Source organism: Salvelinus namaycush, chromosome 6, assembly GCF_016432855.1.
Source record: "Salvelinus namaycush isolate Seneca chromosome 6, SaNama_1.0, whole genome shotgun sequence".
NCBI lineage: Eukaryota > Metazoa > Chordata > Actinopteri > Salmoniformes > Salmonidae > Salvelinus > Salvelinus namaycush.
In genome coordinates, this window is record NC_052312.1 from 8,250,870 (window position 1) to 8,267,932 (window position 17,063).

Sequence of the window (17,063 nt, forward strand, 5' to 3'; positions counted from 1 at the left end):
AACTGTGCTCTGTTGATTATTGTTGCCGTAGCAATAGCAACAATGAAAGTGTGTCGCATTTCTACAACTGAAGCCACACTTTATGATTGTGATCTCTGAAAGAGAGGAATAACAGTAAAGTAACAAGTTATACAATTTAATTAAATACACTGATGTATCTGAAAAAATAGGGTAAATCAAAAAACGTAGACGTCAAATATATTCAATAAACAAAGAAAGAAATAGTACCTCTGTGCCCCACTGAAGCATGACCTTTGATGTGGTTGTTGACCATATATTGTTCAGCCTTATGTGCAGAAGGGGCAGTGATGAAGTTGACTGCTGATGCATTTTTTAATTTTGGGACTCTGGCCCTCCAATAACATACTAACGTGTCTCTATACACCAAAGAAAATAAGCATAGACATAAAAGGCATGATAATTAGAAAGGCATAAAATAAGCAATAGGCATTTAATTTCATTATTGTATATACTATGAGTAGGCTGTGTAGACTCGCTATGTGTAACTTAGGGAATGGCCGTCGGCATCAACGATACACATTTAGAGCCAGCCAAACACAACAAGGCATACATTGACGAAACACAGAAAATCAACGATCACATCGATTACATAACTGTACATGTCAACCTAGGCTTACTGCTCAAGTAGGCACATTTGTCCAAATAAGATTCCCTCATTGTAAGCAATTAGCTAGCTCACCTGCAAATGGGTGCTAATTAACACTATGCTAACATCGGTGCGGTAGTTGGTTATATAAAAATATACCACTGCACTGGTATAACATGAGTATTACAAAGTACATTATGCATAATGACAGTCTCACTTACTTCCATGGTTTATGTTTTTATCCATGTAGGTTAGGTTCGATTAAGATTCGCTTTCGTTGACGTTGATACCTTCAACGTGAACCTCAACTTGGGTGACCTTGAAGGAGATGGGAAGGGTTCGGGTTAAACGCGTTTGCCCACATTGAGCCCAGAACTGCACACTCCATCAGGGGCTTCTCCAGAAAATAGATGTTGTGGCAGCTGCGGAGAAGCACTTGGGTGTAGTAGATTTTACTGCAGAATACTTACAAGATGTTTCGAATCATAGTGTCCCGTCCTCCCAGGCTGCCGGCCAGGTGAAGGATCAGATAGGGCCAAAGTGGTGGAATAGTGGTGATGTTTTAATGGGTGTAGGGTTAGAGGAAGCCCAGGGGCCGGCAATGGGAGAAGATGGAGCTAAATGGTTTTTGGCCGACATTCTGCTAATTTTCTCATTGATTAAACATTTGATCTCAATACAGTTTTCTGTTTCCAAAACTAGTTGGTAGACTTTCCCATTTGCCAAAGTTTTAAAAAACGGCGTTGTTTAGGAGTGCAAGGGTGAATTGAGTTATTGCACATGCTCACTTCACAGAGTAGGCGTTCCCTAACGGAAATATGCAAATAAATTCTAGAACTCGCCAATAGGCTCTTGCTAGCTCGTGCTTGGCTCTGCCCACCTCCTTGCTTGTTTTGCCCGCTATGAATCATTTGCTCCCATTTCAAATGACAAGCTGTGGCAGCAGAAGGTGCGTGCTTTGCACCTGAAAAATATATCGGATTGGAATGTATCGTGCGTGGATCTGTGAAGCAGGGCGCCTATCAAAGGGGTTGGAGTGGCGCTAGAAGAGAGTGCAAAGGATGTAACTAAAGAAATAGAGTCAGTGGTTGGTGCACACCAACTGACCTGTATGGTGGATGGTGTGAGGAAGCCCAGTGGTTAGTACACGCCAACTGATCCGTATGGTGGATGGAGTGAGGAAGCCCAGTGGTTAGTACACGCCAACTGATCCGTATGGTGGATGGTGTGAAGAAGCCCAGTGGTTAGTACACGCCAACTGACCTGTATGGTGAATGGTGTGAGGAAGCCCAGTGGTTAGTACACGCCAACTGATCCGTATGGTGGATGGAGTGAGGAAGCCCAGTGGTTAGTACACACCAACTGATCCGTATGGTGGATGGAGTGAGGAAGCCCAGTGGTTAGTACACACCAACTGATCCGTATGGTGGATGGTGTGAGGAAGCCCAGTGGTTAGTACACGCCAACTGACCTGTATGGTGAATGGTGTGAGGAAGCCCAGTGGTTAGTACACGCCAACTGACCTGTATGGTGGATGGAGTGAGGAAGCCCAGTGGTTAGTACACGCCAACTGACCTGTATGGTGGATGGAGTGAGGAAGCCCAGTGGTTAGTACACACCAACTGATCCGTATGGTGGATGGAGTGAGGAAGCCCAGTGGTTAGTACACGCCAACTGACCTGTATGGTGGATGGAGTGAGGAAGCCCAGTGGTTAGTACACACCAACTGATCCGTATGGTGGATGGAGTGAGGAAGCCCAGTGGTTAGTACACGCCAACTGACCTGTATGGTGGATGGAGTGAGGAAGCCCAGTGGTTAGTACACGCCAACTGACTTGTATGGTGGATGGAGTGAGGAAGCCCAGTGGTTAGTACATGCCAACTGACCTGTATGGTGGATGGAGTGAGGAAGCCCATTATTTTGTTATTTGAAGAGTCTCGCCCTTTGTACGTATATTTGGGTTATGTGTGATATCCTGTAAGAGCCTTCATGCCCAAACCCCTTGCAGTGTGATAAATGTACTATCGGACATTTGTCAAGTGTATATAGATGGGAGGAGTATCATATGCCAGTTGAGGCAAAATGCTGCAATTGTGGTGGTGAGCATGTACCAGAATTCATGAAGTGCCCTGTTAGGGTGAAGGAGACCGAGGTGACAAGAATAAGGGCTGTCCAGCATGTCTCCTATCCGGAGGGGGTGAGAAGAGTGGAAGAAGGGAGTAAAGTTGAAGAAACCATGGTAGTTGGATTAGAGACAGAAGTAAATGTTACTTGCCAGTAGGACCCTGGCACGTTGCATGTTAAAAAGGTGGACTTAGTATCGTTTATTGCATTGGTTATAAACTGCACAGCTCAAACAAAGAAGAAATCTGAGAAAATAGGCATTGTTGTGAGTGCGGCTGAACGTTTTTGGGCGCATTACAAGGAATCCTGTCGATTAATGTTCGGTCAACACAGACACATGAGCCTGTGTAGCGATGTGATTTAGATTATCACTGAAGGAGTGGGGTGGGGATTTGGGAGATTTATTTTATTTTTGTATTGTATATTATGTTTTTAACTCTCCCCTTTCCCACAATGAATATACAGTATATACACACAAATGTATGTGGACACCCCTTCAAATTTGTGTATTCGGCTATTTCAGCCACACCGGTTGCTGACAGGTGCATAAAATCGAACACACAGCCATGCAATCTCCATAGACAAACATTGGCTGTAGAATGGCCTTACTGAAGAGCTCAGTGACTTTCATTGTGGCACCGTCATAGGATGCCACCTTTACAACAAGTCAGTTCGCCAATTTTCTGCCCTGCTAGAGCTGCCCCGGTCAACTGTAAGTGATGTTATTGTGAAGTTGAAATGTCTAGGAGCAACAACGGCTCTGCCACGAAGTGGTAGGCCACACAAGCTCACAGAATGGGACCACTGAGTGCTGAATGCGTAGTGCGTTGTAATCGTCTGTCCTCGGTTGCAACACTCACTACCAAGTCCCAAACAGCCTCTGGAAGCAACGTCAGCACAAGAACTTTGTCGGGAGTTTCATTAAATGGGTTTCCATGGTCGATCAGCCTCACACAAGCCTAAGATCACCATGCACAATGTCAAGCGTCGGCTGGAGTTGTGTAAAGCTTGCCGCCATTGGACTCTGAAGCAGTTGAAACGCGTTCTCTGGAGTGATGAATCATGCTTCACCATCTGGCAGTCCGATGGACAGATATGGGTTTGGCAGATGCCAAAAGAACGCTACCTGCCCGAATGCATAGTGCCAACTGTAAAGTTTGGTGGAGGAGGAATAATGGCCTGGGGTTGTTTTCATGGTTCGTGCTACGCCCCTTAGTTCCAGTGAAGGGAAATCTTAACGCTACATTCTAGACAATTCTTTGCTTTGTGGCAACTTTGTGGCAACAGTTTGGGGAAGGCCCTTTCCTGTTTTAGCATGACAATGCCACCATGCACAAAGCAATGTCCATACAGAAATGGTTTGTTGAGATCGATGTGGAAGAACATGACTGGCCTGCATAGAACCCTGACCTCAACCCCATCGAACACCTTTGGGGTGAACTGGAATGCCGACTGCGAGCCAGGCATAATAGCACAACATCAGTGCCCGACCTCACTAATGCTCTTGTGGCTGAATGGAAGCAAGTCCCCGCAGCAATGTTCCAAAATCTAGTGGAAAGCCTTCCCAGAAGAGTGGTGGCTGTTGTAGCAGCAAAGGGGGGAGCAACTCCATAATAAAGCCCATGAGATATTCGACGAGCAGGTGTCCACATACTTTTGGTCATGTAGTGTGTGTATATACAGTTGAAGTTGGAAGTTTACAGACACCTTGGCCAAATACATTTAAACTCAGTTTTTCACAATTCCTGACATTTAATCCTTGTAAAAATTCCCTATTTTAGGTCAGTTAGGATCACCACTTTATTTTAAGAATGTGAAATGTCCGAATAATTGTCACGGCTGCTCCCGCTCTTCCCCCCTGGCGCTCGAGGGCGCCAGGCTTCCCTGCATCACGCACTCCTGCCATCATCAATTACGCACACCTGCCTTCCCTCGTCACGCGCATCAGCGATATTGGATTCACCTGGACTCACTCATCACCTGTTTATTACTTTCCCTATATTTGTCAGTTCCCCTGCTGATGCATTAATTGTTCTTGTCTTTGTTACCCTTGTGCTGACGCTGTTCTTGTCTCGTTCCATGTCCGTTCCTTATTAAATGTTTAACTCCCCGTACCTGCTTCGCCTCTCCAGCGTCAACTATGCGACAATAATAGTTGAGAATTATTTATTTCTGCATTTATTTCTATCATTACATTCCCAGTGGGTCAGAAGTTTACATACACTCAATTAGTATTTGGTAGCATTGCCTTTAAATTGTTTAACCTGGGTCAAACGTTTTGGGTAGCCTTCCACAAGCTTCCCACAATGTTTTTCTATTTTGTGAAGTGCACCAGTCCCTCCTGCAGCAAAGCATCCCCACAACATGATGCTGCCACCCCGTGCTTCACGGTTGGGATGGTGTTCTTTGGCTTGCAAGCCTCCCCCTTTAACTTCCAAACATAACAATGGTCATTATGGCCAAACAGTTCTATTTTTGTTTCATCAGACCAGAGGACATTTCTCCAAAAAGTACGATCTTTGTCCCCATGTGCAGTTGCAAACCGTTGTCTGGGTTTTTTAATGGCGGTTTAGGAGCAGTGGCTTCTTCCTTGCTGAGCGGCATTTCAGGGTATGTCGATATAGGACTCGTTTTACTGTGGATATAGATACTTTTGTACCTGTTTCCTCCAGCATCTTTACAAGGTCCTTTGCTGTTGTTCTGGGATTGATTTGCTCTTTTCGCACCAAAGTACATTCATCTCTAGGAGACAGAACGCATCTCCTTCCTGAGCGGTATGACGGCTGTGTGGTCCCATGGTGTTTATACTTGCCTATTATTGTTTGTACAAATGACTTCAGGCGTTTGGAAAATGCTCCCAAGGATGAACCAGACTTGTGGAGGTCTATAATTCTTTTGTCTGAGGTCTTGGCTGATTTCTTTTTGATTTTCCCATGATGTCAAGCAAAAAGGCACTGAGTTTGAAGGTATGGCCTTGAAATATATTCACAGGTACACATCCAAATGACTCAAATTTAGTCAATTAGCTTATCAGAAGCTTCTAAAGCCATGACATCATTTTCTGGAGTTTTCCAAGCTGTTTAAAGGCACAGTCAACTTAGTGTATGTGAACTTCTGACCCACTGGAATTGTGATATAGTGAATTATAAGTGAAATAATCTGTCTGTAAACAATTGTTGGAAAAATTACTTGTGTCATGCATAATGTACATATCCTAACCGACTTGCCAAAACTATAGTTTGTTAACAAGAAATTTGTGGGGTGGTTGAAAAATGAGTTTTAATGACTCCAACCTAAGTGTATGTAAACTTCCGACTTCAACTGTATTTTAGTGTACGGGACTTGACGTCAGAAGAGTTACAGGGTGTTAAGTGGTGATGTCCCATCCTTTCAGGTTGTTGGCATGAGGTAGGACTAAATAGATTTACATTGTGGAGTAGGGGAGTTTTTTTTATTTTGTGAGTGTAGCGTTAGATGGTAGGGTATTTGTTTATTTTTTTCAAGGGAAGTATAGTGAAGTTGTACTCCAATCTAGTAGATGGCGGTAATGCAACATGTATTGGAGGCCAACCGAAGTTAAACATCAAAGAAGAAGAAGCTTACTAGAGGCACAAAAAGACACCATTACTATTTCCAAAGATAGTTTGCGCGTTCTAGCATACATCTAAACCATGCACTTTAACAAAAAAACTTTGGCAAAGGGTAAAGTCTACAAAACAGTCCACAGATATCGTTTTGGCAACAGAAACTGTATTGTGATCAAATGTTTCATCAATGAGAACATTTGCAGAATTTCGGTAAAAATCCATCTCGTCTCATCTTCTCACTACCAAATTTAGTAGTGGTTGTGAGTGGAAAAGCCAAGCGGATGCTTCACATTTACACATCCGGTAAAATATCTGTTTCATTGTTCTGTCTGTGGTGCTACGGTATGTTTGCGGACCGCCGTAATTCCACAGAAGAAGAAGGTGAAAAATCATCACGACGCCATTTCAGAAGTCATTCATTGGCGGCTGAATTCATAGTTCAGGTGAGGGACATTTCAGTTATTGGTTAATTTTATTTAACAAGTTGTTAGAGTTTGGAGTAAGGTATTCTGTACGATATTATCATGGTGTGTTTTTTAGACCAAAAGTAGGAACTAGTTAGGTACGCTAGCACCATACCGCGCAAACGTTTCTTCCTAAAACTACTGTAGTATCGGCGGTAGCATACTAGCTAACGCAAATGGCTACCAAACTAACTTAGCTGGCTAGGTTATCAACACCATTTGAATTTCAGTTGGAGGTTTCAGACTATCGCCCAATGTTAGCCAGTTTTCTATCACATGATTTAGCTAAATAAGATTTTTTTTAAATTATAATTAACACAGTTAGCTCAGAGCATAGCAAGCTAGCCAAAGTTAGCTGGCTAAAGTGAGGTAAATTAAACTTTAGATGCAACCTCTGAAGCTAGCTGCTAGATTAATATTTATACATAATCTTGATAGCTAGCCATGAATGATGAAATGGCAAGTCATCAATGCTAAACAACTGTTTGCTAGTTGGCCTGGTCAGCTAGCTGCGGAAGTAACGTTAGCTAACTAGCTAATGTTACGTCAGAACTTGCTGACATATTATTCTCTTGACGTATTAAAGAACGCTTATAATAATATCATACTACTTTTGAAAGTTGGCTGTCTTGTAAAGCTAAGTCTACACGTGGTTCTTTAATTAAATCTAAAAATATTTGATATATACTTGGTAAACAAAAACAAACTGCTTGTCTCCCCTTCCAGGAATAACAACATTCTGATTTGAAGATGGTGAAAATCTTCATAGGCAATCTCGCCTCCGGAACCACGCAGGAGGAGCTACGCACTCTCTTCTCTGAGTATGGAAAGATATCTGAGTGTGATATTGTCAAGAACTTTGGCTTTGTGCACATGAAGGACAAAGCTGAAGCGGAGGAGGCCATCAAGAACCTCCACCACTATGAGCTAAACGGGGCTCAGATGAACGTGGAGATGAGCCGCGGCAGACCAAAGTCAACCACCAAGCTGCATGTCAGTAACATCCCAGAGGGTTGCACCAATGAGGAGCTGAAGACCAAGTTTGAGGCTTATGGCCCTGTGGTTGAGGCTGACATAGTGAAGGACTACGCCTTTGTCCACATGGAGTCTGTGGATGATGCCATGGAGGCCATCAGTGGGCTGGACAACACAGCCTTCCAAGGTGAACCCGCAGGCAGAAGAGAGCAGATAGTCTGTGCTCTCCGTAGTTACAGAATACACTTCCTTTTTAGATGGCATAAAGGTCGTAACGTGATGCCGCTATAGCATTTTGGTTTAATTCTGAGGTCAATTAATAAGTAACGGCAATAAGGTTGGGTCTTTTCCGTGGTTCTTTTATTCGGTTTCAACGTAACAGTGCAGGTGAACCAATTGATGCTAATATATAAGTATTTGCAATAAGAAAATAACTTTAGTCGTTAAGAAGCAGTGGAGCGTGTCAGAAGCCAACGGTCTCATGCGTCTCTTCTCTCTCCTCAAAAGGCAAGCTGATGAGCGTACAACTGTCCACCAGTCGCCTGCGCACGGTCCCGGGAATGGGAGCTCAAACCGGCTGCTATGTCTGTGGGAAACAGGGTCACTGGTCGAAAGACTGCCCTAACGGCGGTCAGAATGGCGGTAGCTACAGTGACCGCGATGACCGACCCGGGGGTGGCCCAATGAGGGGCCGCGGCAGGGGCTTCCCACGGGGTTTCAGCAGGGGTGGCGGCGGATACCCTAGTGGCTACGGGATGCCCCCCAGAGCTGCGGCATCCGACTACATGGGCGGGCTAGGGTATAGCAGAGCGTCCAGTTACCTGGGGGGGCCTCCCCCTCTGAGCCGTAGGCCTAGCTATGGCTCTGCTCGGGAGTACAGCGCAGATGCCAGGGATCGGTACAGCGGCAGGCTTCCGAGCTCCTATCCTGAAAGGGCATCGGCCTACGAGCGAGACCACTACAGCAGCAGTGTTGACTATTACGAGAAGTACAGAGCACGGCCATACGGCTCAAGCTATTTTGAAGAGCGCCGCCTCGGCTATATCCCACCTCCCCCTCCCCCCTCTTCCTCCCTCTCAAGGCTCTCCTCTAGTATCGACCCGTACGAGCGCCGCCCGCTACCACCACCCTCGGCGGCCGCCTCGTACTACTTGCGAGACCGCAGCCCGATCAGACGAGTGGCCGTCGCCTCTGACAGCTATGGTTACGAGCGCTCGCGGCTGTCCCCGGTGTCGTCCTCCAGAAGCTCTTCGTACGCCGTCCCGCGGGCCAGGGACCCCTACACCGATCGGGCACGCTATGCTTACTGAGCCACACACTGCCAAGGTGAGCCAATCAACTAGGAATACTAACCCATTCCTGTGGGTGAGTGTGTTCTGGAATGGTGCGTTCCATTTATTGTAAAACAGGTACTTGATGATGTTACAGTGGGGACTGGGATACTGTAGACTCGTGTTCATCTTTATATTTCTTCAATGAAGAACAAGAACTAAGATCCCCCCCCCCCCCACACAGTGCTTTTTAAACCGTGAGACACCATCCCATTTCTCAAAGCGAATGCTCTGCTCTTTTTCTAGGTGTGTATGAAATGCCGGACTTTTCCTTTGCTACCATTCCTCCTCCCAGCTGCATGGTTCCATCGAGCTGTGCCGCAAACAAACCTTTCGCGACTCGGAATGTGGTGACGCGAGAGTGACGCGGACGGAAATTGGCGTGTGCATCTTCCTGGCACCGGTGCCGGCAGACGAATAATCCTCTCAACTAACCAATCAGTCCACACCACTCCACATTCTTCCTTTATTTTAGTTGTCAGTTACAACGCCTGTTTGCTATCGAAAACCACCAGTGTGGCATTTCTACAGTTTGATGTTAATACTAGCTTAATTATACCGGCTTTCAAATCGCTTTGTTAGTTTGTGTGGGTCATGTTTTTTGGGGGGGATTTTAAATGTGTTTTTTCCTCTCCCCCTTGTGATTTAAAATCGTCAAAGCAAATTGGCCTCTGAATTTGCCACATTTTTTACTTGTCGGATTGAGGTGACCGTAGTTTAGAGAAATATTTATCCTTTTTGAGAAATATCTTTTCATTTAATTGGTTTCTTCAACTATTCATTTAAAACTTCATGCCGTGTATAGCGCAGTAGTCATTTAACATTTTTTTCCCCTATTTAAATGTTTTCCCCCTGGGAAAGCAATGTAAGAATAGGCGGGTATGAATATTCCCCAGAACAATCTGTGAAATTCATCCACTGGATTTTATAACTTTCATTTTGTTAAAGGAGGATGTTCTACTTAGTGTAGAGGAGATCCTGTTGTCATACTGCTTTTGCTATCTTGAGTTAATATCATTGAGATAGAGGACTCATCTTTGCATCTGTGCCATTATAGCATTTGTGGCCGCATGGGTAGCGCCATTGAGACATCCATTTTGAGGTAGTCAATTCTCTACACAATTGGCTGTTCCCTCCTGATGACCTGGTTGGACACGACACCAGGAGGGATCAACCAATGAAGTTGGAAGTCCCACCCAGTTGTCTATATTAAAATGGTGGAAGCCCTCTATGGTGCTGCCCATACCAGTACAGCTTTTGGCCACTAGAGGCCTCAATCATTCTTTGGTTAATATCTGCTGTCACAACATTGTCATTATCCCAAGACAACATTCCAGCTTTAGAATTATTTTGGGTGTGTTTGCAGGGCTAAAAACAGTTTGCGTTTCCTAACCAAAATAAGCAATCGGTTGGTACTCATTGGAAAAGTGCATGTTTAATACACTTCCAAGAGTAACTATTTTTGCATGATTAGGATGGTCCAGTCTGAAATTCAAATTTAAGAGGCTTGTTTCAACAATCTAAATATTGTTTCTAACAAACCAAGCTTTAATAATCCAAAATTGTCCTCTATTAATGTAATATTTATTTCTAGACACAAACATGTTGAATACAGTAAATAACATGAGCATAACTGGCATTGCTATCAAATCAAACTTTGTCACATGCGCCGAATACAACAAATGTAGACCTTACGGTGAAATGCTTACTTACATGACATTACCATTGAGATATAATGGGCTCTAGTCTGATCACTTTCTTGGGGTGCCTTAGTCTGCGTTTTGATGGGCAGCCCTATTCTGATATACAAAAAGAGCTGTGATTGGTCAAAGACAAATTTGTGGGGAAATTATCAGAATTGGGCGGCCTGTCTAAACAGAGCATCTGTCTGCTCAGTTCTTATGGCAATTGTTGTAGTTGGTATATTTCCTACAGTCAAAGCGTGTACGTTTTATGCATTTTATTTTTTAATAAACCAAAATGTATTTTGGTGAGAATCATATTTGTATTTATCCTCTCGAGACATCCGGACTTTTTCCACATCTATACTTGATAATGCATTGACAATACTTTTCAGATGATACTTACTATAAAACCTGATGATAGGTACTACATCAAGAAGAAAAAAACAATTGTCCTTTCGGCCAATTAACAGGTCTGATTTTGAAACCCGATCTGGTTCTGCCTTGTGAGAGGCTGGATAGAGATTGTGCGGTAGGTAGCAAACGCGGGCAGAGGAGCCATTTCAGCCCTTCGGAAACTAGTGGCATCAACCCAGTGAGTCCACCGCGAAAGGTACGAAGCAATATAGAACATGTAATCTAGCTAGCTATCCATTCATTTTAATGTCATGTTAGGTATTGCCGTTGCAACCAGCACAAATATGAAATACAACTATGTAAAATCATATGACCATAATGCAACGCGTTTCGGATCTATTGTTAGCGTAGCATGCTCGTTGTGCATGCACAGACAGACGACACACTTGCTAGCGTTGCCACAAAAGGCAATTACTAGCTTGTCTGCAATAGTGTCGCTAGCTCTCATGCACGTTCCAAACGAGTACACGTGCAAAGATGCTGGTCGCTGAAATTGTTAATGTTAGTTCGGGGGCCTGAATGAATGAGCAATGTACAGCTTGTTCAGTTCCTAAGCATAACCTCTGTTGCAAAAAACAGCATTGTGATTGGTTAATAACTGGTCCTCCTACTTATGACCCAATGCATTCACTTACACTGCATAGTGCATTTTTATTTAACTAGGCATGTCTGTGAACAACAACATTCGTATTTACATTGACGGCCTACCTAAGGCAAAACACCTCATGCGGGGCTGGGATAATATATATATATATATTAGAACAAAACACATGCGACGAGACTCGACAACAATGCATAAAGAGAGTCCTAAGACACTAGCTTATTGATCAAACATTTGATATTTTAATAGGTTACTCAATATACTTTTAGGTTCATAAGACTCCCTAAGCCAAGAGTTTTTTTGTTGTTGTTTTAATCAAATTATTTCCTTTGTCTAATCCTCTTCCATTGTTCATATACTGAAGTGGGAGCATCACCATGGTGAAAATCTTCATTGGGAACTTGTCTCCAGACACCATGGCAGAGGAGCTGCGCTCCCTCTTCTCCCAGTATGGAAAGGTCTCTGAGTGTGACATCGTCAAGAACTTTGGCTTTGTGCACATGAAGGACAAAGCTGAAGCGGAGGAGGCCATCAAGAACCTCCACCACTATGAGCTCAACGGGGAGCAGATGAACGTGGAGATGAGCCGCGGCAGACCCAAAGACACCACCAAGCTGCACGTGGGCAATATCAACAGCAGCTGCACTAACCAAGAGATGCGGGCAAAGTTTGAGGAGTACGGCCCCGTGGTGGAGTGTGACATAGTGAAGGACTACGCCTTTGTCCACTTGGAGCGTGTGGAGGATGCCATGGAGGCCATCAGTGGGCTGGACAACACAGCCTTCCAAGGTGAACTCATACAGGGCTTGGTTGGTCAGTTGCCAGTGTGGTGTAGGTATGCCCCTGGTAATTAGAATGAGTTCTATTCACTAACAAAACTGATGGGTAAGTCATGGATAAATGTAAGTGGTGAAAGAGCGCTTGACTGTCCCTTACTATCTCAAAATACATCCAACACGTTGTACACATTTCCCCCAACTTCAGGCAAGAATTTGGACTCTAGATTTGCCTGCATTATTTTACCTTTATTTCAACAAGGAACACAGACTGAGACCAAGGTCTCTTTTACAGCTGGGCCCTGCATATACATGTTTACACAAAGCTTTTTAATTATTGTACCTAAACAAGACAAACAAAACGATCACAGATAATACAAAAAAATACAGCAATAGATTTCATTTACACAAGTTATTCTACTAACAGCACAAAAACTTGCATTACCCGAAACAGTTACAAGCAGTACAAAAATAAAAATGCTCCAATAAATATTTAAAATGAGTAAGGAGGACAAGTCTCAAGTTTAAGTTTAGTCTGCAGGCTTTTCCATAGACAAGGAGCGTAACAGGAAAAGGCAGCCATACCCAACTCTATGAAAATCGCATGGGCCTCAAGTGTAATCCATGCTTGACACCTGGTTTTAGGAATTCTAATAGTGATGATAAATAAGAAGGTAGCTTATTCATAGAACGTGGAACAGTTGTCGGAGTTCACTTTCAAAGGAGTTCCAAGATGAATGTTATGAGGGTGGTGTTCTAATTCATGCCTGGCTTTTATCTGATTCCGTAGAGCATGTGCATAGATGGGACAGTTTGTTGTATCGTGGTAAACTCTTGCGTTTTTCTTTTTTAAGGCAAACTGATGAGCGTGAAGCTTTCGACTAGCCGCCTGCGTACTACGCCGGGCATGGGAGAGAGGACAGGTTGTTATCGGTGCGGGCAGGAAGGCCACTGGTCCAAAGAGTGCCCGCTCGACACTTCGGGCAACTACAGAGAGGGTGCCGAGCCAAGCTCTGACGGATTCAATGGCGGTGCCCCTAGGTTCGGCGGTGGCTGCGGTTATCACCGGGGCTTGAGTGTCGGCGATCCAGGTTACAGTGGCAGTGATCCAGTTTACAGTGGAAGCTATTCTCCCGCGCACGGCTTTGGCGGTGCGCCCGGGTACGGCAGGGCCGCAGGCTATGAAAGCACATTGGGTTACGGGCTTCCGCTGGGTTACGGAATGAGCGCCGCCGAACATAGCATGGCCCGGGTGTATGCCAGCGAGGCAGCGTACGGAGGCAGCAGCTGGAGCCACGGCGTGGTCCCAGCCTACCCTGTGCGGCGGTCATCGTACGAGGACCGGGATCCGTATGGTGCCGTGGACTTCTACGAGAAGTACCGGGCTCGCCCGTATGGAGCCAGTTATTTCGAAGAGCGCCGGTCTGTTCCTTTGCCCAGCCCACCGTACCGTTTCTCCTCGGCCATAATGAGGGAGCGCCTGCCTCCCTCTAGCCCCGACCTATACGAGCGCCGTCCTCTCCCTTCTCCACCAGCACCCCTCTCCTCATACTACTCCCGCGACCGGAGCCCATTCCGGCGAATACCTACCGAGGCGTACGAGCGCGCGCGCCTCTCCCCGGTGCCCTCTCTCCCCAGAAGCTCGGCTTACGACATCCCGCGGGACCCCTACGCCGAGCGGGCGCGATATGCTTACTAACCTTTCTCCCTCCTGTCCAGGTGAGACCTGATTTAGCTTTCACAGGTTAGCGTGATTAAGTTCCCAGGGAACTGGTATTAATGTAAACACTGGGTGTTTTGATAGTTTATTTCCTAGGTAAAGGTCAGGTTTTCTGTCTTGACGTTGATTGATAAGTCTGATGCCCATCAAGCTTGTTGATCAAATAGAAGAGAATGCGTGCCGTAGAACTTAAATGCATCTTGTGGGTGACCATGTTACTATTTGGTATGCTCTCTTTTCAGGTATCGCGACAGTCTCGTGCTCGGTTGACCATCTTTGTTTCGACTCACGATGCATTTCGGCTTTGGCTGCAATCGCGGGACTGTGAAAGTGCAGACATTTAGCTTCCCTGTTCGGTATCTGTCTCGTGTGTCAACTGATCGCTTAGTAACGTTTGTATTTCCCCACTAAAAGCAGAATGTACATAGAATTTTTTTTTTTTTTTTACAAAAAGCAACCAAGTACACATTGTTTTGATTTGAATGTGAGTCCTGCAGTTATAAGAGAAGTAGCACCAGTTGAATCATCCAATGCAGTTGACTTTAGGTAGCAGTTGTATGCATTATTGTGATAAATGCAATCATTTGCTAATTATGTTATAATTCATTTTAAAACCATCGAAATACATAGGTATTGTGAATGAATGTGTAAATAATACACATCTAATTCTACTTTTCACCTAGGGTAGGGGCCTCAATGGACAAATGACCAAATCCTGCTTTTTGGCTGAATTGTACCTGTATCAAAGAAAATGTTTCACTTCAAATGTTACAGTATTATTCAAATTGTGTGTGAATGAAATATTACACTTTGAATAGATTTTTAGTTTTAGAACATTTCCAAACTGTTGTGTAGGCTTATACATCACCATGGGCCGGCCCCATGAACCCATTCAATCTTGACAAAATCAGTATTTTAGAAGTGGATTTGGCACCATTTGTACTGAATGATGATATGAGAAAAATTTCTGTCCATCTGTTTCTCAATAAAGTCACTGTCTGAAAAGTTATTTGTCTTTTGATTTGTGATTTCTTACCATGTTTTGTTCACCACCCCATTCTTCTTTTGGACGGTAGTAGGTGAGCTTGGAAGGTAGTTGTTTTCCCCCTAGAATGTCAGCAGCAGAATGAACACAACTGCTCACATTTTAGTTTATTGCTCCTCAGTTACTCATGCATGATATTGGTAACATTGTCCTGTACACTAGTTAGCACACCTTTTATAGGTGGTTAATTAGGCAATAAGGCACGAGAAGGTGTGGTATATGGCCAATATACCTACGGATAAGGGCTGTTTTTACACACAACGCAACGCGAAGGGCCTGGATATAGCACTTAGACGTGGTATATTGACCATATGCCACTAACCTCAGAGGTGCCTTATTACTATTATAAACTTGGTACCAACATAATTAGAGCAATAAAAATAAATGTTTTGTCATAGCCGTGGTATATGGTCTGATATACCACGGCTATCATTCAATCAGCATTAAGTGCTCGAACCACCCAGTTTATAATCCACAAATTGGTTTCTGAAAAGGTTCCTTCAGTGTTTGTGCCTCATGGGTAAATCGTGTTATTACATACCATTTGGTTAAGTATACATATGGGTTTGATGATTTGAAATGCTGGCTGTGTAAATAATTATAATACATATAAAATCAAGAAAAGACTACGCACCAACTTGAACTTGGTTTTGCAATATAGTGATTTAGTATTTGCAGTACAGAGTGGTGATCATTTTAATCCTACTTTTTTTTTTGTAAATGTGAAGTTTGTTTCCCCCAAAGCCTTTTTTCATTAGAATGTATCTATCCAAAGTGACAAGTGAACTGCATGAACCCTTGGAAAAAGGTTAGTCCAGTGGTTACTAAACTGTGGGTCACGGCAGGGGTCCATGTGGGTCACGGGATTACCTTTGAGTTTTTTTACATTTTCAGGATGGAATAACGTGTTCAGTGTCAACTTAAATTAATAAAATTAAATAGAAAGTAGGTAGAACAGATAATGGACCTATACATTGCCTTCGGAAAGTATTTAGACCCTTTGACTTTTTCCACATTTTGTTACGTTACTGCCTTATTCTAAAATTGATTAAATAAAAAAATTCCCTCAGCAATCTACACACAATGCCACATTATGACAAAGCAATTCTTGCAAATGTATTAAAAACATACCTTATTGACATAAGTATTAAGACCCTTTGCTATGAGACTAGAAATTGAGCTCATGTGCATCCTGTTTCCATTGATCATCCTTGAGATGTTTCTCCAACTTTATTGGAGTCCACCTGTGGTAAATTCAATTGATTGGAAATGATTTGAAAGGCACAAACTCAGCAAAAAAAGAAATGTCCTCTCACTGTTGACTGCGTTTATTTTTAGCAAACTTAACATGTGTTAATATTTGTATGAACATAAGATTCGACAACTGAGACATAAACTGAAAAAGTTCCACAGACATGTGACTAACAGAAAAGGATTCATGTGTCCCTGAACAAAGGGGGGTCAAAAATCAAAAGTAACAGTCAGTATCTGGTGTGGCCACCAGCTGCATTAAGAACTGCAGTGCATCTCCTCATGGACTACAGCAGATTTGCCAATTCTTGCTGTGAGATGTTACCACATTCTTCCACCAAGGCACCTGCAATTTCCCGGACATTTCTGGGGGAAATGGCCCTAGTCCTCACCACCCTCTGATTCAACAGGTTCCAGACGTGCTCAATGGGATTGAGATCCGGGCTCTTCGCTGGCCATGGCAGAACACTGACATTCCTGTC

General features: G+C 43.8%; 2 protein-coding genes across 4 annotated transcripts; both read left to right on the plus strand.

Moving 5' to 3' along the window:
• The first annotated feature begins 6,660 nt into the window (after positions 1–6,660).
• Positions 6,661–11,086, plus strand: LOC120049590 (RNA-binding protein 4.1-like). The gene is made up of 4 exons (XM_038995885.1): positions 6,661–6,762; positions 7,510–7,945; positions 8,266–9,084; positions 9,336–11,086. The coding sequence occupies exons 2-3, from the start codon at positions 7,534–7,536 to the stop codon at positions 9,066–9,068; spliced, it is 1,215 nt and encodes a 404-aa protein (XP_038851813.1). The 5' UTR covers positions 6,661–6,762; positions 7,510–7,533; the 3' UTR covers positions 9,069–9,084; positions 9,336–11,086.
• Positions 11,087–11,180: 94 nt separating this feature from the next.
• LOC120049589 (RNA-binding protein 4.1-like) lies at positions 11,181–15,283 on the plus strand. Of its 3 annotated transcripts, XM_038995882.1 has the most exons (4): positions 11,181–11,384; positions 12,154–12,578; positions 13,420–14,284; positions 14,528–14,642. In XM_038995882.1, exons 2-3 carry the CDS (start codon positions 12,167–12,169, stop codon positions 14,262–14,264), a joined length of 1,257 nt encoding a protein of 418 aa, XP_038851810.1. In that variant the 5' UTR covers positions 11,181–11,384; positions 12,154–12,166; the 3' UTR covers positions 14,265–14,284; positions 14,528–14,642. The 3 variants fall into 3 exon arrangements, with proteins under 3 accessions (XP_038851810.1, XP_038851812.1, XP_038851811.1); XM_038995884.1 differs by lacking the exon at positions 13,420–14,284 and having other exon boundaries at positions 14,528–15,283; XM_038995883.1 differs by lacking the exon at positions 11,181–11,384 and having other exon boundaries at positions 11,398–12,578.
• The last annotated feature ends 1,780 nt before the right edge of the window (positions 15,284–17,063 follow it).